Source organism: Meriones unguiculatus, chromosome 21 (assembly GCF_030254825.1).
Source record: "Meriones unguiculatus strain TT.TT164.6M chromosome 21, Bangor_MerUng_6.1, whole genome shotgun sequence".
NCBI lineage: Eukaryota > Metazoa > Chordata > Mammalia > Rodentia > Muridae > Meriones > Meriones unguiculatus.
This window is the reverse complement of record NC_083368.1, coordinates 43577404-43602627: the sequence shown is the minus strand read 5'-3', so window position 1 is coordinate 43602627 and position 25224 is coordinate 43577404. Positions and strand designations below refer to the sequence as shown.

Below are 25224 nucleotides of genomic sequence, written 5' to 3'. Positions count from 1 at the left end.
CAAAAATGATTGCCTTTATTAGGCAGTTTTTACGGATCATATTTAATTGGCCACTCTACATTGTAACACACTTAGAAAACTTTGACAACCTACTGAAAGTTGTAGAATTATTAAGCCACTGAACCTGCATATGGACCCAGGGTCTTCATCTCTATAAGTCAGTGGTTAAATTAACTCAGAAAGAAATTACTGGGTGACTTCCCTTATTCAACTATTTTTATGCTCTGTGGGTGCTTTACATTTATGGAAATGTTTGTTGACAATTCTTTTGACTACCTAATGATGCAGTTTATGTATCTTTAACAGGGGCTATCCCTAACCTTCAGATTTGCAATTATCTCTATTTGCTACTCTGAAAAGATTCACATGGCCCATACTTATCCTAGCTATTAAATGAGAAATAACCTAAATATTTTCACTTTCTTTTTGATATATGTCCCATGCATTTCCAGCTTTGGAGAGTAAATTCTCAGTCACAGAATTTATATGAGTCAAGTTTTACAATAAGTTACAATATTTATGAAGTTATCATTTGAAAGAAAGGGTCACATTGTACTTTTTGATTTTGAAAAACAAATAGGCACCTCTTTCAGTTTATATTTTATATTGTAATTGAGTTCAAGTTATAGATATTTTAAAAGGGCCATGCTCATCATTTTAAACATTTCAAAGGATTTTCAGTCTCCACAATTAATACTAAACCTACTAAAATTTCTTTTGAAGCTTTCCTACTTAGCTGTTTAATTTTTTTTAATTATTGCAAGGATTCTATTTTAGTATATAACATGTTTTCATTTCCTTCATGCCAACCTTTCAATATTATTTAGTTTTTTTTTAAAATATAAACTATCAGGTGATTAGATGGCGACATTTACTGTGCACATTTTTCCATCATAATAGAATAAATTTCTTGCTGGTAGATTTTTGTGGTCAGGCATATGATTATTTACATTTTTTTGAGTTTTTCTTTTACTTAACTTCAGCACCTGTACTTGACCCTTTACCATCAAAAATTGACACTAATGCTTCAGAAATTGCTAGCTATGATTTTTAGCAAACTGTAGACCTCTCTAAGTTACAAGCATTCATACAGTCCACTCTCCAAACTTACCTACTTCCTGGACCGATTCTCCTCACTGCACACATTCATTATTTCACTGCTTTTTTTTTATTTCTTTTATATTTTTTTATATCAGCTAATTAAAGCAGTATGCTTTATACTTAGTTTTAATATTTTAAAGACAAAAAACGATATTTGATGTCTCTTTGGAACCGAGCTCATAAACGAATGCAACTTTCAACATCAAGAGTTAAATCTGGAACATGCTGGCCAGGGTAGCACGGACACTATCATGTAAAAGGCCTTTGGAGGCAGGCTAGCATAGTTTACAAGCCACTGGACCTATTTATAGAGCTTTCTGCAGTGTCAACTGAAACCTTACACTTATTCTAAGCATCACTATCTCAGATATCACCCCTACTAGCTGTACAGTTTTCTCTTATTTGATGTATCAGAGAGACCAATGGAGCCCACTCAAGTACCTGGTCAGATTAGCAAAGATAAGTTTTTAGAACTTCCTAATCTGTCTGATTCTGTGTGTGAAGATGAAGAGGTTAAGGCGACCTTCAAGCCTGGCTTCTCCCCTCAGCCAAGCAGAAGAGGGTCGGGATCCTCTGAAGATGCGTATCTGGACACCCCAACCTCAGCTTCTCGGAGAGTCTCCTTTGCTGACAGCCTTGGACTGAGTCTTGTCTCTGTTAAAGAGTTCGATTGCTGGGAATTACCAGGTCTTTCAACTGATTTTGACTTAAATAGGGATATTTTCGCCCCAGAAGAATATGTTCTATCTCCACTGTTTGACTTGCCTTCTTCCAAAGACGAGCTTATGGAGCAACTTCAAGGCCAGAAAGCAGTGTTGGAGTCCACTGAACACCTTCCTGGGTCGGCAAGTGTGAAGGGCATTATTCGAGTTCTGAACATTTCTTTTGAAAAGTTAGTGTATGTGCGCATGTCTTTGGATGACTGGCAGACGTATTATGACATTTTAGCAGAATATGTTCCTAATTCGTGTGATGGTGAAACCGACCAGTTCTCTTTTAAGATTTCATTGGTTCCTCCTTACGAAAAAGATGGCGGTAAGGTGGAGTTTTGTATACGCTATGAAACGTCTGCTGGTACATTTTGGTCTAATAATCATGGCACAAATTATATACTGGTTTGTCAAAAGAAAAAGAAAGAGCCAGAACCTACAAAGCCATTGGAGGAAGCTCCCAGTAAGCAAATAAAAGGCTGCTTAAAAGTAAAATCAAGGTAAGGACATGCTTTACATACTTGCAAGTTTATAAAATTTGATTAATTTGGATGCTACAATAACAATTAAACCTGCAAATCTGCTACTTGCTCATAAAAATAATTGTGTCAGATTTAGCAGGCCCATGTTGTTTAGAGAATAGCACTCTAGTATTCGTGATTAAGGAAAACATGTTAACAATACAGCATTGCGAGGCATGTAGACCATTTGCTTTATTTCAAACCTTGAATTAGAGTCTTATTGGTGAAATTATTTTTTAAGAGCATGTCTATTTGTAGTATTTCTTAAATGTCAGTACTACACCTTGAAACATATTTAGTTAACATAAAATTGTATTTCAGTTTGTACCTTTTGCAAACTTTCCCTCAAAAGCTGTGATGATGATTTTAAATGCTGAGTTATATAGAGATAGTTGGAGTGATCTATTCTAGGTTAAATCATAAGAGAACTGAACTTAATAATGAACTGACGGGAGGGTAATTGTGAGTGATGCATACATTACACATAAAGCTTTATAATTATAACAACTGTAACACTAGGAACGCAAATTAGTATAATTTAGTAAAAGGAAGTGGAGCAGAATTAAAAAAAAATGACCCAGATAGAAATAAGGATATTCAGCTAAACAGATTAGAGTTTTGGGACACGACCCCTCATTAGCAACCTTGCTTATCTGTTAATGTTGAAAGAGAGAAATAGCCCTCAGCTCACTCTGTAGTACAAAGTTGGCTAATTTCCATGACACTAGAGTAGAAGAGAAAACACTCAGGCGCAGTGAGATCCCTGTGTGCTCCTCAGGGCATCAGGAAAGGACTCCCTCGCCTTACTCCTAACTACGGTCAAATGTTTGATGATTCTCCGAGCGGTCACCCACACCACCCCCAAACAAATAATTTAGTAAGTTTGTCAGAAATATGTTAATGTGACGAAGAGGGAACTGTGTAAAAAACAAAACCACATAGAATCCTAGAACTACATAGAAACTTAAAAAAATTACTTTGTTTTAGTGTATAAAGCAGTAAGTAGTAACAGACAGATTTTTTTGATGTAGTGGATTAGTGAATTAAGCTAATAATATAGGGTAAAGTAATTCAAATATATGAAATAATAGTTTTAATTTTGTGTTCAAGTCATTTGAAAGAAGCTTAGTATACTGTGTGAGCTATGTCAAGTTTCTGAGTCAAAATGAAACTTTCTTATATTTTATATTATATTTATATTATTAAAGGAGAAATAACATAATCATAACTTCTCTCTATGCTAAAATAAAAACTTAGATGTTTGTGATAATACTCAGTAACATTAGCCACACAGGAAAAAAAAAAGCTGAATGAAATTCAAACTAACCTCTGCACAAAAAAATAGTTGTGTATTTTAAATACTTTTTGCATACTTTCTAAACATTCAGCAAGCCAGGCGCTGTACATATTAGAGCAAACAGAAAAATTACGAAAGGTAAATGCATTTGTCCAAAGAAGCTGCTCTGCCTCAGTAGGTTTTTCTGTGAGTTTTCAAGGAGCTTCACATCTTCAAGCAGCACATGCTGAAATGGGTCCACGAGATCTCTGTGTGGTGGAGGTTATTCCCGTTGGCACCTGGCCGTAGACAATGGGCAGCAGATAAGCCTAGCCCAATCATACACTGTAGCCATGGCATGACTGTGTGTGTGTGTGTGTGTGTGTGTGTGTGTGTGTGTGAGTGAGTGTTCCTTTCTATTCAGAGCAATAATAATCAGTTCATAGCAGACACTGCTCAACTTTCAGTATTGCTTTGGAGAGGAAAAAAAAAAAAAACTGAGAAAACTAAACCACAAAATGGTCTGAAGGCCTGTAAAGTTTCCTAATGAGTTATGAAAACGGAAAAACTTCTTTCCTTCAAAACCACAAATACGTTTTCTGTACTTCTATAACTTAAAAATTACCAACGTAATTCAAACCACATTTCGAAAAAAAGCATTTGCCTCTGGAGGAGGCTTTCTGTGCTGAGTTTCAGTCCAACATGAATTTTTACATCTGATTTATATACCACTCAAGATGGAGTGTATAAAGGAAATCCTGACAGATCCTCGAACAGCATGTGCCATAATAGAATATTTATACAGCTTTTCCATGATATAATTTATATGCAATGGGCTTTCAAATATTCCTAAAACTCACACAAGAGAGCATTATCAAATTTCTAAATGAATAGTGCAGTTGAATTTTATTGGGAAGAATTTGAAAAGAAAAAAAAAAGAGTTACCTCATTAGTATTATTTTACAAAATGTGCCCATGGTTAAAATAAACTAGTAGATATTTGATAAAAAAATTATAGCTATAAAATATTCTTCCTTTATCCAAAATAGTTGTACGATCTGAAAGGTCTGTTACAAATAATTCTATACTCCCTGTGCTGTTGGATTTGGAGGGCATTTATTTTATGAGATAAGAATTGAACAAAAACATACGCATGAATTTGTGTTTCTTACATACAAGTAGATTAAGAATAAATAGTGTGCCAAGTAACTCAGAGATAAAATGAAAATTAGGCTGACCTAGCAAGCAGAGTAACAACTAACTTCAATTATTCTTAATACCAAAGTTAATTTGCTATCGGGGTCCCTGAGATTGTATTTCCTGAGAGTGTCAATAACCCCTTCTAATAAGTACAGAGCAGACTGCACACACACACACACACACATACGCGCGCACACACACATGCGCACACACACACATTCAGGCAGGCACAGTTTCTGTTTTGCTAATCACTCAGGCAGGCTCGGTGTTTTCACTGCGGAAATTTTTCTCAGGTTGGAGTTTGTGAATGTCTTCTTTGGTGCGGTGTGTCTATTTCGTACCTGATCTGAGTATCTGGAGAGGAAGAGAATCATAGTTACTAACAGGCACGGGACTGCCGGCGACCCGACTACTAAGATCAGTGAATGGCATGGATCGCGAGGTGTTTGTTAGGTGTCAGCACAGAGACTGCAACGGGGAGTGTTGCGGCAAGCAAACTAAGCCGAGATTTCAGGGAGAAATGGCATTGACGTGGGCCACGGATACACCTTCCTCAGAAATCGAATGTGGTACATCACGCTTTCAGTCAGAACTGAAAGCTTGAAAAATCAAACATATCTGAGTGGGAGGCCCAGCTCTCCCATGGACCAGACATGTGGACTTGAGCAAGTAGGAGTGATTTCCTCCCTGGCTAATTGTGAACAGCAACAGTCTATTCGGGATATTCCTGACACTTCCATTTCATAGAGTTTTGGCGTAGTTTCCAGTTCCGAGGAATTTACTAGTGAATTATTAGGAGTTCCAGTTAGCTGTTTTAAACAGGCCAAAACTAACTGCAGCCTTAAGAATCTGTGAAACCCATACTAAGGCTCACTGCCCTGTTTTGCAGCCTTTTAATTTCAGAACTCCTAGTTATTCACATGGAAAACATTTCTTTGTCTCAAAAAAGATTTTATTCAGCAGGAAGAAAACTTATAGTGTTGATTTTCTTGAGATATGTTTGGCTTCATATTTTGAGCATTTTATAATGGGAAGAGAACATACTAAGTACTGAGATTTCTCCTTTTAATAGACAGAGATTGAAGTTCTATTTTCTTTTCAGAAGTATTTTGGGGTGGGGTTTGCTGCAACGTCCCGGCACGCATGAGAAAGTCCAAGGACAGCTTGTAGAAGTCAGTTCTCCTCTTCTTCCATGTGGGTGCATCAGGTTTGGCAGCAAGTTTCAAAAACCAAATTAGCCATCTGTCCATCCCCGAAAGACCATTCTTAAAGTAAAAGAGGCATTGTTTTGGGCATTGACCAAGCACACATTTCAATATGAGCCAAAAAAATAAATGTATGTGTGATGTATAGCTGTTTGGCTGTGGGTGTCTTACTGTTCTTAAGAGATCCGTTTACTCACCTGCTGTCTCATGGGAATATCACGACAGCCAGCATAAAAATGAAATGCTATTGCGTCTTGAAAGATACAGGTGAACTTGAACACATACAAGTTAAGCATCCAAAGCTCTGAGAATTGTCAGCATCAGTAACAAGCCTTCATTAGATAAGTGATTTCCTGACCCTTGGACTTGCATTGTTTCTCCTGACTTCGAAGGGTGGCTTATCCAGACCTCCAAAGTATCCAACTGTGTAACATCAGGACCAGTGTGTCAGGCCCCAGGTTATTAAGCATCAGTACCAACCTGGTAAATGAGGCAAACAAACAAACAAACAAACAAACAAACACCTTGGGCCTCTGAAGATGTGGAGAAACTTGGGAGGAAAGGATTGGTTCACAGGGTGGAGAGGAGTATAATAGAGGGGAAAAGAAAGAAAGAAAGAAAAAAAAACACACCAAAACAAATCTCATATGCTGTGGGTATGTGGAAGCTACAGATTAACAATTAAACAATAAATATCTGTGACTTGGGCTTTTTAGACTGCAAGATTAGAGGACTGGCCTTCCCAGTTTCGTGTTTTTCTCCCACAGCACCTGCCTGATGTGTGTTCTCCGCTATACGCAAGATGACATCACCTGGCTTCTTATTTTATTAAGTGAAATCAATTTATTATTCTAACCAGAGAAGCAGTATGTATGGGTGTTGAATGGTATTTATGACTTGGCCAGGTGAATGCAAATAAAAGCCCCAAGAAAAGATTGATTAGTCCTCACTTTTCTTCATACTTGAGGAATAGAAGCAGGCACATGAAGGAAAAGGAAAGAGAAATTCTTTCTAAAGTGTGGTTTTAAGAATACAGAACGTTTATCTTTCAGAACAATAAAATCATGAAAATGAGGCCAAGAAAAGCACTAGAAAATGGGTATGAGCTAAAGCCATGGCGTACGTTCCAGTCACAGCCATTGGACTGTGAGACTTCCTTAATTTACACATCCCGCATAGCATAGTCTGCGATCCTGGAAATAGTCCAAAGCAGTGTAAATAGCTCCACGAGGCCTCTGGGACCTAATGTGTTCCATACCATGCTCATTTTGAATACACACTAATTGTGGAAGCTGGGCCTGTTTAAGGGGAGGGACCTCTGGCAAGGCCACATGGAAACATAAAACACAGCTGCACAGGCCCCTCAAGAGGGTGCCGAGAGCTGCAGCTGCTTGACAGTGAGAAGCCAACCTGTTGGCTGTTCTCGGAGACCCACCAAGGCTCCATGGCTTCCTAGTGTTGTGGAAGTCTGTCCCCTTGAAAGCATAGCTAGCTAGTGGATGAGGGGGAAGGAAGAGTGGGAGTCAAGGGATCACAGTGGATGCCGTAAATCAGGTTATCTGTGCCGAATCCCCTCTGAGTCCATCTTCTCCACTGAAGCCCATCTTCAACCTGGAAGGTTAGAGAGGACAGGAGAATTATGAACCAGACCGCTTCTACCCACCACAATATGATGGCATAGAGGAAATTACAAGTGGGTTTGACAATCCAGTGTCTGGCCGGACCTCAAAGATATGCTGTATTTTGACACCATGCTGTAATGGTATTGGCTGAAATGTATATGTAGAATCTCTCTCTCTCTCTCTCTCTCTCTCTCTCTCTCTCTCTCTCTCTCTCACACACACACACACACACATCTGTCTTCTCTTCCCTTAAGTACACATTCACGTTTCATAAGGGTTGCCATGTACTCACTGCAAAAAGTTACACAAGGATGTTTGAATTTAATGCAAATATTAGAATTCAAAGTGTTGTTGGGTGGATACAATGCAAATTTGCATTGATAATTGTGGCAAAGGTTGGGTCTGGAGTAGCCTTGTGTTCTAAAAACAGTGAAAGATAATAGAAAGCAAATTGTGGCTCTGTCTCTAAGTAGTTACTGTTTTACTGTGGAGAAACTATCTTGCCTCCATTTTATTAAGATGTAAAATTGGGATAATAGTTACTACTTGGCAAAGCTGCAGTAAGAAAGATATTAACTGACACATACACACCAGACCAAGTTGCTAACGTTCTGAGATATTCCAAAAACGTAATCTCAGCAGCAGTAGTGATGAATTCCATGGTTTGTCATCTTAAATTTGGCCAATGCTGTGTCTAGGGTTAATGGTGAAATGCTTTCCCTCTCATTATCATTCCTTTTGCCACCATCCAAGGTAATATAAATAGTTTCTGAATTAGTCACATTCAACAAGCTCTTGACACTAACCAGGAAACCACAAGATTGCGCTTCTGTGGAAAAGGACTTTCAAATCTCGGCCACTAGGTGTATATGTATGTATGTATATGTATGTGTATAGTAATTATATAATTATATATATGCGTATATATAATATATTATAGGAATATAAGCCTTTGTTTGAAATTGGAGTCTAGGTAATTTTTAAAATGAGTTCTAGTGTGATTTTAAAAGATTCTTTTTGGAACAAACAACTCTAGTTATGCAGACATCACCGTGTGATCCATTTATACTTATGACTAGAGGATTGAATTTGAAGTTTATATAATTCCTTTATTCAGAGAAAACATATTATGTATCTTTGTATCTTTTTCACCTGTGTTTTAAGTAACCCTCTATATCCCGTCAGCAAAGTACAAAAGTTTCCTCAGACACAGTTTAAATCTGTTCAGGTTCTCTTCTGATGCCTTAACTAACATGTTCCTCCATGATTTCTTTTGAAAGGTCAATCAAACATCTTTGTGTTTAAAGACCAAATGAAAATTATGCCAAAACATGAATTACTTGGTTTACTATTTTGTACTATTTGTTTATAGAGACCAAATGTGTCTGTAAATAAATCTATCTTCGGAATGTTTGATATTTTCTTCCTTCATGTTCCTCTGCTTGTTCAGTGCTTGCTCTGAGTCCTAGTCAGATTGCATGTACACAGAGAATTCTAATATTGTAAGAAGAGGTTGTCCTGCTTTCGCATGCCGAGCAAATGCTGAGCTTGACTTGATTTTGAAGTAGATAACAGTAATTAAGATCACAATAGTTTACTCTCAAACTGATACTAGTAAGTCTTGTAGACTAGGGAAAGAGCTGCTTGACTTCTGACAGTGCAGAGCACCAACACTGCAGATGGAATTCTGGCTTATTTTACATAACTCAGCCAAGATGAAAACTTACTTATTAACTGTAGTATAGGATAGAAACAACAAGCTCCCATTCTTGAAGATTTCAGTAAATGTCTTTAACCTTGCTCAGGTGATGAAGTGAAACTGACAAGGCATATTACTGAAATCTGCTTTCATAGATCAAGATTTATAGTTCCATAAAATATTGACACAACTTAAATCCTTAAAGGAACCAGCAGAAAAATCATTGTCCAGGCACACAGCAGAAAAAAGTGCTGTGATTTTTTAGCAAGAGCATATAATTACTCTGTTTAAAGTTCTGATCATCTTTTCTAATATCAATACAGCACATGACTAAATGATTTCATCATTTTTCTTTTTTTTCCTTTTGTTTTGTCAGCACTGGGGCTTCAGACTGAGGGAACTGTGCCTGCTTGAGTTATGCTCCAACACTAAACAGCGTCTCCACCTGTACAACACGATTTCTGAGTGATTTTTATTGAGTCAGATTGTAGGAGAATTCATCTAATTCCACCCTTTACTTTCAGGCAGAATAATTCTGAAAACTGCCAACTCTCCATAGTTTCATCTTAGATATTTTCTAGGAGTATTGTGTTCTTCAGTAATATGTTTGATAAGAAAGTTCTGCGATTATAATATGTCTATTCACGACATGTCATTTTTAGTCATTCAGTTATTTTGGCTTTCAGTTGAATTAAATATTGAAATCTCTATGATTAGACCTTAAATTTTAGCAGATACAGTTTTTATAATCGGTTTCTGTTTTTTATATTAAATGTCCCCCAATAACTTTAGCTGTTTTCCTCGAGATTTGAGCTAATAAACTTTTAAACTACTTTGCAGTGGTTCAGTTCAGTGTCCAAGAAAAGAATCCATTAACCCTTCATCTGGTTAAGGCCCACTATTATGAGTATTGCATTACCAGATCCAAAGGCTGGATGGCACTGAGTGGGTCAGCGGCTAAAAAGGTCTCTCAGTCCTGCAGTCCATCACTGACTTACTAGTCAGTGGCACTGTTATGAGAGCATGTCCACTGTAGCTCAAAGAGGCTTCAGACGATCACTTTGTCTAGTTTTCGGTCGACACAAAAACAGCTGGTCGCAGAATAACGTAAAACCTATTTCAAAAATCAAATAATAGTTTGGAATCAAAGGAATAGTTTGGAATAATAATTATGCTAGTTTATAAATACTCCACTTTAAAATTTCATGCAAGAACGTAGTTATAGACGTAATATACTAAAGTTGTTTTGAATAAATTGAAAAACTTCTAAGTTCTGGGGAGCAGATGAAATTTAAAGTAGCTTCAATATGCCCTTGTGTGAATAAGTGAACACTATATCTCCGAGCAAAAATCATTTGAAAATATATGTAAAATTTCCTGACTCCTTACTGTATGTGTGTGTAAACATACATTATGCTCTCCTCAAATTGCTAGCAATTTGACTAGATTTTCATGCTTCTGTCTCACATCATCCTTCTCATGGCTGACCTTTCTAAACCAGGTTAAGTTGTAGACAATCATAATAATGCAAAAAAGTCAAGGTATCTGTTTGCATGTTTTATAAATATATTTCCACAAGAATCTTGGTGTTACTTTTGGCTTGTCCACATTATAAGGCTTAATTTTTCACTTCTCATGACTTTCCATGCATTTTTCTACTCTAATAAGATTTCCCTATGGAGTTAATGTTCACAGGGTACGAACTAAAATAGTTTTCCTTAAACAAAAGCTTTGTATTGGGCATAAGATATTTGATACCACTTATTTTTGGAAATAAATAAACATTAGGATGAACCTGCTCAGTTTATTATTTCTGCATCTGATTGCGAAAGTTCCTGCCAGACAGTCCTCCTTGCAAGCTGAGTCTGGAAGGTTGACAACAGGGCAATTTAGGCAGTGTCTATGCAAATGATTTTACTTCTCAAAATTTCTCATGTATATTATCATTTACAAATCATACATTTTAATGTATTATTTTATTTGTATGTATAAAATTATAAAAATCTTCATTCCCAAGACTTCATTAAATATTTTCAAAGGTCATCATTTACAACTTTACTCAGGATAACTGGAAAAAAATATCACAAGGCTACATTTTGTTGGCCATAAGTCAGCAAAGGTGTGGAAACAAATATTTAGACTAACATAGTTAAATTCCAAAAATACATTCTTTTAAACCTGAAAGCAGATTATTATAGATATAGATGAAGGAACTGCAACTCAGGTTTTACAATATAATCCTTCACAAACCTGGGGGTGGGGCTGCCAGCTCTAATTACTGAACTGCTATGTTCATTCCATGTTGACCACTAGAATATTAAATCTCAATTATGTAATGGACCATTAGTGTTCTGAAATATATATATATATATTCAGAAAGTTCCCCAGAATTTATGAATACAAAGCACTGACTATGCTCAGACTCTTGTGGCGATAGGAATGTTAGAGATCAGTGATGCCCTGTTTGTGCATTATGAAATCAACGACCCCTGTTAGGACATCCCAGTTCTCTGGGAAGCACATCTGCCAATATGAAACCTCGAGCTCTTTCACCTTTCTTTACTGTTTCTCTTCTCGGCTTAACTTAAACCTGTTTTGTTTTCTTTATGTCTTACAACTCCCCACTCTAGGGAAGGATCTGATCAATTTCTCTTTCCTATTCAAGGACTTTCATGATATTAACATTTTTCAGGTTTCTCCCTTCCTTACAGTTAGCATTTAGTGCCTGCCTTGTTCATCTGGTGCTTGCTCATGTGTCTCTGCTTACACTATTGAAAACCTTGTATCTGTGTCCTTCTTCACAACTGGGTTACACATTATTTTAAAAAAAGGAGTGGCATGCAAATCCAAATTACTATTTCTGAGAATGCCTTGGACAGGGATTCACATCCAAAACCCTGAAAAAAATATCTCTTAAAAGCAACTTGTTTTCTCACTGATAATCTAGATGCTGGGAAAAATCTAAGAGTACCTTCTGAACAACTGAACAATGAATTATGCTTATTAGAGTTTTCATGTTGAAGACTTTTCTTAATTTCATGATGTTTCAAATGTAGATGCCTATTGTACATCTGTATTTGGATATCTTAAGTGGCTAATTAGTGGCCTCACTTGTCACTTGTCACACCCTCCTGATAACCTAAATGATAACCCCCATCGATATATCTCTTTTCTTTATTCTAAATTTTATTTAAAATCACTGTCATCAAGTCTTCCATGATAATAAAAAAAAAAATCATCATCAAAACTTATGCATCTCTGGAACACTTTAGTTAACTGTGTACTCCTATTACAGTTTATGGTTGTGTTGGTAATATTTTTTATTGTTTAAAAGTAAGAAAAATCATGAGCAATATATTTATATAGCACAAGAAACACAAAATATGAATTTCATTCTGTAATAACTAAATGCTTATTTAAGTTGATTAAAAACAAAATAAAAATTTACTTTGTTAATAACAACTTCTATTCTGTCATACCTTTCTCATATTTCAACATTAAATAATATAATTAACTTTGGAAGGCAGCTATGCTCACCACTATACAACCAATGCGATCCATTAATTAACTTTGATTTAAAAAAAATTACTTTGTTATTTTGACCATCTACTATATTATATACAGTCTACATGAATATAAAGTTATTTTAGGCTATTAAATTATAAATAAATTATCAAAGTGAGGAAAAAATTACCTTAAAATAGTCCTTTTTTTCTTACCATGCCTTTAGTAGCATAATTTCACTGAGTTACCATGATTTTACTTTTCAGTAGTATCAGCTAGTCTTAATTCTCTTACTAGATACTGACTAGATACTGATCAGCCTATGGCTTCCTTCTTTTCATGACAAAAAAAGTGAAAGAGAAGCCGAACAGCCCAAGACTGAACATTAAAGGAACAAGACAGATATTGTATGCCTGATAAGAGAGGGCTTCCTTCTTTCTTTCCCCACTCTGAGTGCATGTTAGTGCTCTCCAAATGTCGACGTGGTCTTGAACTTACTAAGAATCTTGGTCTTTCTTTACATGAAACCAATAAAACATAAAAATCAGAAACAACCTAAAGTAAGGCAACGCCTGCCAATTTTCAGTTGTAATTCTTATGAAGAGTCATCTGATAGATCTCTTAAATGACATTCACTATAGAAACAAAAATTTCTAAGCTTACATGGCATCAGGCTTATAGAATTATTATGAATATAAAACTTTCTCACTTTTGTATGTGTATATGTCTTAAAACTACTGCCAAAAGGTCTAGCCAAAAGTTATTAAAAAAGGAAAAAAAAAAAGCTTTTATTTTTAAAGTCTTTACACAGGCCCAGCAAGATGGCTAAAGACATTTGGATTTGAGCTGAATCCTCTCAACCTTATGGAGATGGAATGAGAGAAATAACTCCACATTTTGCCCTCTCATATCCACATGTATATCCCCAAATGCATGTCACCACACACATACACACACACACACACACAGACACACACACAGTATCTATCTTAAAAAATAATCTAAGAAAAGTAAATTTACACAGTGACAATTTTCTAGTGTGCTATTAATTGCTTATGTTGCTTATATAAGATACATTTACAATTTTAATGAAAATATTAACATGATTCCATTTGTTTTTTTTCTCCTTTTTAAAAATTTATTTATTTATTTTTATTAATTTCAATTTATTCACTTTGTACCCTAGCTGAAGACCCTTCCCTCATTTCCTTCCAACCCCACCTTCCCTCCCTCTTTTCTTCCCTGCCCCCTTCAAGTCCACTGATAGGGGGGTCCTCCTCCCCTTCCATCTGACCCTAGCCTATCAGGTCTCATCAGGACTGGCTGCATTGTCTTCTTCTGTGTCCTGGTAAGGCTGCCTCCCATTCAGAGTGGGGTGATCAAAGAGCTAGCCACTGAGTTCATGTCAAAGATAGAATTTGTTCCCCTTACTAAGGCACTCACTTGGACACTGAGCTGCCATGGTATTCTTCATACTATTTTTCCAGATTAATGTTTTTAAAACTTTATATATCTAAAAATTCTATGATAGTAAAAATTAAAAACACACACATACATGTCTAAAATTTATATAATGCATTCTAAATCATTATATATTTCATGCAAAAGTAGAAATCTCTCTTATCTATAACAATATCAGTTAATTCTTATATTAGCATATATCCAATAACTTAAATAACTTTTATTAAACCCCTGAGGTTTTTATCGAAAGTAAAAATACACTACTGAAATAGATAATGTATGGCATTCATAAATAGATTTTGCTTTGTCAGACTATAAGTGTCAATGAGATAAGCTCAAACCTGAGATTCTATGACATGAGTCCTGTTATTTTTCTCTTAACATTCAACAGACAAGTGTAAAGTTGTTTCTACAGAATTAGTGAAGTCGGAGTGGGCTTTTCCTAATGGTTAGCTGATTTACAAACATAGCGTGATAAGTTGTACTTTTCTATGACACATAATATCTGAAAAACTTACTATTTTGTAATTCTTTTCAAAAAATGTTTGCATGATTAGAAAGACTATAGGCCCCTTTGTATCTATCCTTAATTCCTGTAGCACTCCTTGCATATTCTTGATCATTTTGAACAAACTTAGTTTTATTTGTTTAATTTTGTACACAAAGATCACTTACATTTATTAGAACTTGTCAGAGACAAAAGCCATAAGATTGTACCATGAAAACTATATTCAGTGGAGTTCAGTTTTTAGTTACTCTTGCTACATTGGTAAATTGTCTTATTCTTCATCAGTTTTGACTATTCTTTTTGTAGAAATGAAGACAATATATATTTTTCCTCCTCTATATCTCATTCATGCATTGTGGTAAGCATCCAACTTCACTTTGCATTGAGAAACAGTTCTACTCTGGAAATATATAGTACCTATTGCTGTTAGATTAATGGTAGGGTCTCATAATGTTTACTATTAACTTATAACTGTCACTGCAGTATGTCTAACCTGCTATCACAATCAATAAAAGACACAGACACCTGATAGATTTTAGAATCTACCACCTTGGACAAAGCAAATATTAACCCTCTAAACTGTCTTTACTTCCCAGCCCCATCCCAGACTATCTCCCATCCATAATTCCATAAATACTTGCTTATTCGTGATCGGGGCCATTTCCTCCCTCCATGCCACCTATGTCATGGTAGCTCTCTGCTTCCTTCTTCCTCCTCTTCCCATTTCTCTCTCAGGTGATCCTTCTCACAACATGACCCTTTAACCTTGACCACACCTACCTCTTTCTACCCTGCCCAAGTATAGGCCCACAATCAACAAATCAGTGATCATTGGGGAACATCCCTTCTTATCACATGGGTACAGCAGATAGTTCAACATTAAAACAATATTCATGGCAGGACAATAACCAGATCTCACAGCATTGAAATCAGCATTTGAATACACAGCACCAGCCTAAGCCCCAACAAAGATGAGAAGCTGAGTTTGTATCTAGAGTCTCTAATTCCTTAGATCTATTTCCTTATAATCCTTATATTATAGAATGTAAGCAATCATTCAGAAAGAGTTCATAGAGTCCTTGGTTTACCCATAGTTTTATATGTATTTTATACATCATTAAATCATGTTTGTTAAATGAACATGTCTGAATACAACAGAGGATGGCCACATGGAACGAGACAGCTAGTGAAATTCATAAGAAGACAGAGAAATAATCATTACAGTAATAAAGTGGATGGTCTTTTGTATAGTGTAGAAATCATTCATGGATTTAATAGCAAAAAAGGCAAATTGTAGGTTTTAGTTAGCCAGTCAGATCACCCAAAAAAGAAGAAATTATAGTAGTCAAAATTGAAAAACACACACAAAAGCATGGGTGCAACATATGCTCATATTACTCTTGGCATCTCTACCTATCTTTTCGGTGGATGGTTGGAAATTAGTACAATAGCTGCCTTTATAACTTGAAGACTAAGAAGTCTGGGGTCTTGGTTATCATACACAAAAAAGGAATTCAAATACCAGTAACAAAGCATGGGCTATGCTCTTTTAGTGCACTGATAGGAAGTTTTAATAGACATTAATTAACAGAAGAAAGTAATTGGAGGATCTTCACTAATATAAAAACTATTTTCTGAACACATTTTTTTTCAAGTACTGTCTTCTAGATAAATTACTGCAGAGACAGCAACTTTATCCCACCTTGCTCACATTTTAATGGACAAGAAAGTAATATAGACAGTAAACAAACAAACAAAAAAAATACAAGACTTTAGAAGACGGATGCAACAGTGAAAGTGAAAAGGCTTCCCTGCCCTAAGGAAGCCCTCTGCTGGCATAGGTCACTGTGGCCACTGTGAGTCTTAATTGACAATGAAGGCAAGAGAGGGGCCTCACTGAAGAGTTTTAAGGATCTCAATGTTTTCTGTGGATGTTTGTGCTTATTTCCCACAGGGATGATCCCGGCCTAACAGTTTGGAAAGGGAACAGGGAAGACAGGGATGCGAGCATGAATTGATTCCTTGTCTTTGAGACTAAACTTGCTTCAAATCCTATTAAATCTTTGGTTTTTACTGAATGTCCCCTCCCTTACTAATTCTGTTTGAATGAAGATAGAGTTGTTACAGTTAGTGTGATCCAAGAAGAGATTCCACAGCTGAGTTTTCTTTTAAAAGCTCTAAGTCACTATATATCATTATTTATTTTCAAAATCTTTGTCTTGAACATAGGCTATGATTTCTTTACACGGTAGACAAGTTTGTGTAAACTGGCTTTGTGAGAAAAAACTGCTTTTCACAAATCACTATAATGTGCATAGAAATCAAGCTAACTATCAAAATATGAATCTGAAAGATAGCAAAGGTAATATTGTAGTCTCTTCACTCATTATTGGGAAAATAAAACCAAATAAATGTATTTACTCATATTTTTATGTGAAATATTCCCTTACACATGATAATATGTTCACAAATTAAACTATCAGCATTATCCATGAACTTGCATTCAAGTTATTATAGTGCATGTTCTGCCCTTTTAAACAACTGTCATCTCATCTCTATTATTTTCACCTCCAGACTCTAATTGTTTCTTTTATGGGATCTAGGCCTCTAGTGTCCTTGGCAGTATACTTTATGATGCTTGCCTTTACAGTAATTGTTTGGCAGTTTGCCACTGAGTACAACAACTAGAAAATACTGCTAGGCCAGATTTAAATCTTCATAAACATGGTCAGTTTTATAATAAGCAGTAATTGTCAACAAATGACGGCTGTCTTTTACAATCATGTGTTTATACAGTGAGGAATCATACATATTGTTTCTTCACTGTGTAAAACAAAGAAAATGAAATATGAATTCACTGAGGCATGAGTGTGCAGTTCTTACGATGAAGTAAAATTAATGTTTTATAGATACAGTTGTAGCAGAAATAGAATATATAAGCACAGTTTGTATCAATGTTAGTATATTTGGTTATGCTTATTACTGTCCTGCATGCCCGCCCCACAGGAAATCCCCAGTAGCATAAAATTTTGACTGTAATAATTAACTTCATCCTAGTCAAATCTTTTTTTACAGTAAAACAGTACTATAGACTAGCACTAACCAAGGTATCTCAAACCTGGATATACTTTGAAAAGGTAACACTAAGGCATTCATACTCAGGTTCTGCTATGAAGATTCCGATTTAAATGGTCTGGGAAAAGTTCTAGGTACAAGGAAATTTTTAAAGCTTTCCAGGTGTTTCTGGTATGGGCAAGATTGAACAGACAATAAACAAAGGATAGAAAAGTTATTGTGTTTTAATGTTTAAAACACCCTAAATCTGTTCTTCCTCATAGTATCCTGAAAGTGGCTAAGGCTGTTTAATTCGCAGCAAATCAGAAATCCAAGTGAAATGGAACTTTGGGAGAACAGCACACGAGCAGTTGGTACACTTGTGTAGCATCAGCAGTAAGGTCCGTAAGACGGAAACACAGGTGATAAGCTTGGTGTTTCCCAGTGACGTTCTGTCTGTGCAGCAGGTTGGAGAAAAGAACCAACCAACAAAGGCGCAACACTGAGCATGGCAAAGTGAGTTTCTATTTAAAAGTAAAGGGAACTTCTATGGAGTGTTTTACCTCTTGAAGACACTGAAAGGTTAAAGACAGCTAGTAAGACACCCTGAGGAGAGGGGAAACTTGAACTTTATTTGGTTTGGAGAATGAGGCTCTGCTTGGCAGCCTGAGGCTTTCCCAGGTAGAGCTTTTAGGGGATGTAGGAGCATCCTGGTGCCACTGAGTGTTATACATTATACTGGTATTATTTATCTTAACCTAGGGAGAGGAGATCAATAAAGTCATTCCGACCATCTTGTCCCTGGGCATGACTGACTCGCCTTTGCCCAATCACAGCGACCTTCAGACCTCAAATGAAATGTTTCCCCTGCTAGGAAGCCCTTGCCTGGCCACCAGACTTCCCCGTGTGTGCAGCGGTCCATTTATTTAGCGGTAAAGGAAAAAACAAAAATATTTGACTGGTTGTGCTGTGGGAGTCCACGCTACTGCAATCATTCAACATATGCATATGACCTAAAACATTTTAACATTTATTTTATGCTGTGTGTGCGGACATGTCTGCACATATGCATGTGTGCACATAGCTCCTGTACAGGGGAGGACCCCGTGTTGGCTATGCATGTGTGCACGTGAGGTCTCAAGGAGGGCTTCAGACGCCAAAGCCTAGCACTGTCCGCCTTATTCCCCTGACACAGGGACTTTGAACCTGGGAGTAGGTTGGCCGCCAGCAGGCCTCCGAGTCCTTCCCTTCTCTTCACAGCGCTGGGGTTACTACAGACAATGTTCATACTAGAGGTCTGAATTCAGGTCCACAGGCTGGCACAGCAAGCAGTCTGACCTGCGGAACTCTCTCACCCAGCTCTGACAGGGATTTGTAAAGCACCAGTTGGTGTTGGTCTTTCATTAGACTGTAAACGTCATGAGGACACAGTAAGTTCAACGTCTGCCTTGTGGCACAGTTTCAAGCCTACTGTCCAGCACTTGTTAAATTTTCTCCTAACAAGTGCATTTGGATTTTTATCTAACATAATTGTGAACATCAGGTAGGAGTATTAATTTCTTATAAAACCACTTACTGTCCATTTGCCTTTCTGAGTGAGGGTTGATCATCTTACCCAGAGTCCTCCTTCTTGCTTAGCTTCTTTAGGTGTACAGATTTTAGTATGTTTGTCCTATATTATGTCTAGTATCCACTTATAAGTGAATAAATACCTGTGTGTTTTTCTGCTTCTGGAGAGCAACAGAACCAAAAAAATCTTGGCACAGGTGTCTTTTCTGAGACTGATTTCTACAACCATGAACCATTCATGGAGATAACCTAGAACACCTGCACAGATGTAGCCCATGGCAGCTCAGTCTCCAACTGGGTTCTCTAGTAAGGGGAACAGGGACTGTCTCTGACATGAACTCAGTGACTGGCTCTTTGATCACCTACCCCTGAAGGGTGCAGCCTTACCAGGCCACACTGGAAAACAATTCAGCCAGTTCTGATGAGACCTGATAGGATAGGGTCAGAGGAAAGGGGAGGAGGACTGCCCCCCCATCAGTGGACTTGGAGAGGGGCATAGGAGGAGATGAGGGGATGAGGGAAGGGTGGGATTGGGAAGGAATGAGGGAGGGGCTACAGCTGGGATACAAAGTGAATAAACTCTAATTAACACAAAAATGAATAATTAAAAAACCACTTACAGAATTAGTTAAAAGGATGACTGTAAATTCTGGACTGCGCTACTCAAAGAATGTAGCCTAGGTTTTTGTCAATATAACTCCACCTCAGTAAAACTTGGCTTGTAATTCAGGTTCGATAGCATTTTTTTAAAATAATTTTATACATTCACTTGTATCCCAGCTGTAGCCCTCTCCCTCTTTTCCTCCCAATCCTCCCCTCCCTCCCTCATCTCCTCCCTGCCCCCTTCTGAGTCCACTTAGAGGGAGTGTCCTTCTCTCCTTCTGTCTGGCCCTAGCTTATCAGGCATCTTCAGCATGGTTGTTCTTATCTGTGGCCTAGCAAGGCTGCTCCTCCCTCAGGGGGAAGGGGAGGCTCATGAGTTCATGTCAGAAACAATTCCTGTCCCCCTTACTAGGGAACCCAATTGGATACTGAGCTACCAGGGCTATGTCTGAGCAGGGGTTGTAGGTTATATCCATGCATGGTCCTTGGCTGGATAAACAGTCTCAGAGAAGACCCCTGTGCCCAGATATATTTGGACTTTGTGGGGCTCCCTGTCCCCTCTAGGTTATACTAATTCCTCCTTCCTTCATATGATTCCCTATACTCTGCTGAAGGTTTGGTTATGGGTCTCAGCATCTGCTTTGATACACTGCTAGGTAGAGTCTTTCAGGTGCCTTCTGTGGTAGGCGGCTGTCCTGTTACTTGTTTTCTCCTATTTCCAAAGTCCATCCCCTTTGTCTTTCTAGATGAGGATTGATCATCTTACCCCTGGACCTCTTTATTGTTTATCTTCTTTAGGTGTACATATTTTAGTATGTTTGTCCTATCTTATAGGTCTATATATGTGAGTATATTCCATGTGTGTCTTTCTGCTTTGGGATACCTCACTCAGGATTATTTTCTTTTTCTAGATCCCACCATTTGCCTGCAAAATTAATGATTTCCTTGTTTTTAATTGCTGAGTAGTATTCCATTGTGTAAAAGTACCACAATTTCTGTATCCCTTCCTCTGTTGATGGACATCTGGGTTGTTTCCAGGTTCTGGCTATTACAAATAAAGCTGCTACAAACATGGTTGAGCAAATGTCCTTGTTGTGTACTTGAACATCTTTTGGATATATGCCTAGGAGTGGTATAGCTGGATCTTGAGGTAGCACTATTTCTAATTGTCTGAGAAAGTGCCATATTGATTTCCATAGTGGTTGTATCAGTTGACATTCCCACCAGCAATGAAGGAGGGTTCACCTTTCTCCAAAGCCTCTCCAGCGTGCGTTATCTCTTGAGTTTTTGATCTTAGTCATTCTGATGGGTGTAAGGTGAAATCTCAGGGTCGTTTTGATTTGCCTCTCTCTGATGGCTAGGGATGTTGAATATCTCCTTATGTGTTTCTCTACCATTCTATATTCTTCTACAGAGAATTCTCTGTTTAGCTCCATATCCCATTTTTTTTAAATTGGGTTACTTGAATTATCGCCTTTTAACTTCCTTAGATCTTTATATATTCTAGATATCAGCCCTCTGTCAGATGTGGGTTGATGAAGATCCTTTCCCAATCTGTAGGCTGTCGTTTTGTTCTGATGACAGTGTCTTTTGCTTTACAGAAGGTTTTCAGTTTCATGAGGTCCCATTTATTGATTGTTGCTCTTAGGACCTGTGCTGATGGTGTTCTGTTCAGGAAGTTGTCTCTTGTGCCAATGAGTTCTAGGCTCTTCCCCAATTTTTCTTTTAACTGATTTAGAGTATCTGGTTTTATATTGAAGTCTTTGATTCAGTTGGACTTTAGTTTTGTGCAGGGTGATAAATACGGTTCTATTTTCATTTTTCTGCATAAACACATCTAGTTAGACCAGCACAATTTGTTGAAGACCCTGTCTTTTTTCCATTGAATGGTTTTGGCTTCTTTGTCAAAAATCAAGTATTCATAGGTGTGTGGGTTTATTTCTGGGTCTTCTATTCGGTTCCTTTGATCCACCTTTCTATGGTTTCTATGCCAATAACATGCAGTTTTTATTACTATTGCTCTGTAGCACAGCTTGAGATCAGGGATGGAGATACCTCCAGAGGATCTGTTGTTGTACAGGAGTGTTTTGGAAATTCTGGGTTTTTTTGTTTCTCCATATGAACTTGAGACTTTATCTTTCAAGGTCTGTAAAGAATTGTATTGGTATTTTGATGGGAATTGCATTGAATCTGTAGATTGCTCTTGGCAGGATGGCCATTTTCACTATGTTAATCTTACTGATCATGAGCACGGGAGATCTTTCCATCTTCTGATGTCTTCTTCGATTTCTTTCTTCAGAGACTTGAAGTTTTTCTTTTTTTTTTTTTTTAACAGGTCTTTTACCTGCTTGGTTAGAGTCACCCTAAGGTATTAGATGTTATTAGTGGCTATTGTGAAGGATATTGTTTCCCTAATTTCTTTCTCAGCCTTTTTGTGTTGGGTATACAGGAGGGTTTCTGAAATTTTTTTGAGTTAATTTTGTATCCAGCCACATTGCTGAAGGTGTTTATCAGCTGAAGGAGTCCTCTGATAGATTTTTTTTACTATCATATCGTCTGCGAATAGTGAAACTTTGACTTCTTCCTTTCTGAATTGTATTCCTTGATCTCCCTTACTTGTCTTATTGCTCCAGCTAGGAGTTCAAGTACTATGTTGAGGAGATATGGAGACAATGGGCAGCCTTGTCTTGTCCCTGATTTCACTGGGATTGATTTAAGTTTCTCTCTGTTGAGTTTGATGTTGGCTATAAGCTTGCTGTATATTGCCTTTACTATGTTTAGGTATATTCCTTGTATCCCTGATCTCTCCAAGACTTTAAACATGAATGGGTGTTGGATTTTGTCAAATGCTTTTTCGGGATCTAGGGAGATGACCATGTGGTTTCTCTCCTTCAGTTTGTTTATATGGTGGATTACATTGATGGATTTCCGTGTATTGAACCACCCTTGCATGCCTGGGATGAAGCCTACTTGGTCATGGTGGATGATATCTTTTATGTGTTCTTGGATTCGGTTTGCAAGTATTTTATTGAATATCTTTGCATCAATGTTCATAAGAGAGATAGGTCTGAAGTTCTCTTTTTTGTTGTATCTTTGTGTGGTTTGGGTATCAGGGTGACTGTGGCTTCATAGAATGAGTTTGGTAATGTTCCTGCTGTTTCTATTTTGTGGAATAATTTGAAGAGAATTGGAGTTTGCACTTCTTTGAAGGTCTCGTAGAATTCTGTACTGAAACCATCTGGCCCTGAGCTTTTTTTTGAAGGAAGGCTGTTGATGGCTGCTTCAATTTCCTTGGAGAATATAGGGCTGTTCAATCTTTTTACCCGGTCTTGACTTAATTTTGGCAGTTGGAATCTGTCAAGAAAATTGCCCATTTCATTTAGATTTTCAAATTTCGTGGCATATAGGCTTTTGTAGTAAGACCTAATGATTGTTTGTATTTCCTCGTTGTCTGTAGTTATGTCTCCCTTTTCGTTTTTTATTTTGCTGATCTGGATAGTTTCTTTCTGCCTTTTAGTTAGTTTGGTTAAGGGTTTGTCTATCTTATTAAGTTTCTCAAAGAGCCAGCTCTTGGTTTCATTGATTCTTTGAATTGTTTTATTTGTTTCTAATTGGTTGATTTCAGTCCTGAATTTGATTATTTCCAGCTTTCTGCTCCTCTTGGGTTTTTCTGCTTCTTTTTTTCCTAGGGCTTTTAGTTGTGCCATTAAGTTGTTTGTATGAGATGTTACAAATTTCTTCTTGAAGGCACTTAGTGCTATGAGTTTTCCTTTAAGTACTGCTTTCATTATGTCCCATAAATTTGGGTATGTTGTGCCTTCGTTTTCATTGAATTCTAGGAAGTCTTTAATTTCTTTCTTTATTTCATCCTTAACCCAGCTGTCATTGAGAAGTAAGTTGTTAAGTTTCCATGTGCGTGTCGGCTTTTTGCTATTTCCATTGTTGTTGAGGTCCAGCTTTAGTCCATTGTGGTCAGATAGTATATAGGGGATTATTTCAATCTTCTTATATCTGTTGAGGCTTGCTTTGTGACCAACTATATGGTCTATTTTGGAGAATGTTCCATGACGTGCTGAAAAGAATGTATACTCTTTTGTGTTTGGGTGAAAAGTCCTGTAGACATCTATTAAGTCCATTTAATTAGGACGTTTGTAAATGCCTTTATTTCCCTGTTTGGCTTCTGTCTAGATGACCTGTTTAATAGCATTTCTATCTGATTTCCTAAGCATCATATTGTTATTTTGAAGATTTCCAACCATATTCTCTTTTAGCTTTTTTTTTTTTTTTTTTACCTCACTCTCTTAGGATTTCTTGGTAATGAAAATCACCCTGCTCATCCAGCTGGTGATCTGTGTTCACAGGATGGGTCCTTCTGATCCACGCTAATGCCACCTGTGGTCAGTGATGCAGATAATGCAATAGTATTTGATTAGTGAGCTTCTAGAAGCAGATTTCTTCCCTTAAATCTGTATGTTCAGATACACAAACTCGAAATCTGCATTTCTAGAACTCCAGTCTGGAACCTAAGCAGGAAAAACAATACTTGTTTTCTCGCATTTAATATTGAAGTGAAGGACAACCAGAACATGATGCTGCTAGTAATAATCATTCTAATAAATGTTAGTTATGTTAAAAATAATATTACTTTCTACTTAAACAGCTTTAAGAAAATAAAACTGATGTAAAATCAATTCAATATAGTGAGAACCTAATGTAAAATCTGTAGGACTGATTTTGTATCATGTTACATTTTATGATGGATTAATTTAGACTTCCGTGAACACAGCATAAGAAATTAAGACATAGAGTTTAGAAATAAAAAAAACAAAAAAACAAAAAACTGAGCGTCTGTTTTTCCTAAAATTTAGCAGAAAATAGCAAGAAAGTATACTGCTTCTCTTACACAAACTAATGAGTCCACATTCTTTTCTACTTCAAAGGATTGTATTGTATTTTAAGTTAGACTAGCAAGAAAATGAATATGGGCAGCATATAAGGTCTCAGATGAAAAGTGTGTGAAAATTCTGCAAAGGACTGTTATTCTTATAAACAAAATCCTGCCAGTTCTGGTGGCAGGAGACTGGTAGGATTTGCTGAAGGAGGCAGAGGCAGGGGGAACTGGAGTTTGAGGCCAGTGTGGCATACACAGTGTGATGGTGTATGCCGGGTGGATCTCTGTGAGTTCAAGCCC

The 25224-nt window shown here is 37.0% G+C and overlaps 1 protein-coding gene across 2 annotated transcripts in view; it reads left to right on the top strand.

Moving 5' to 3' along the window:
- The first annotated feature begins 1523 nt into the window (after window positions 1–1523).
- Window positions 1524–25224, top strand: part of Ppp1r3a (protein phosphatase 1 regulatory subunit 3A) — a 42492-nt gene continuing 18791 nt past the window's right edge. For both annotated transcript variants that reach the window (XM_060374164.1, XM_060374163.1), the window contains exon 1: window positions 1524–2311. In XM_060374164.1, the coding sequence (XP_060230147.1) occupies window positions 1524–2311 (788 nt within the window). The remainder of the gene's footprint in view (window positions 2312–25224) is intronic.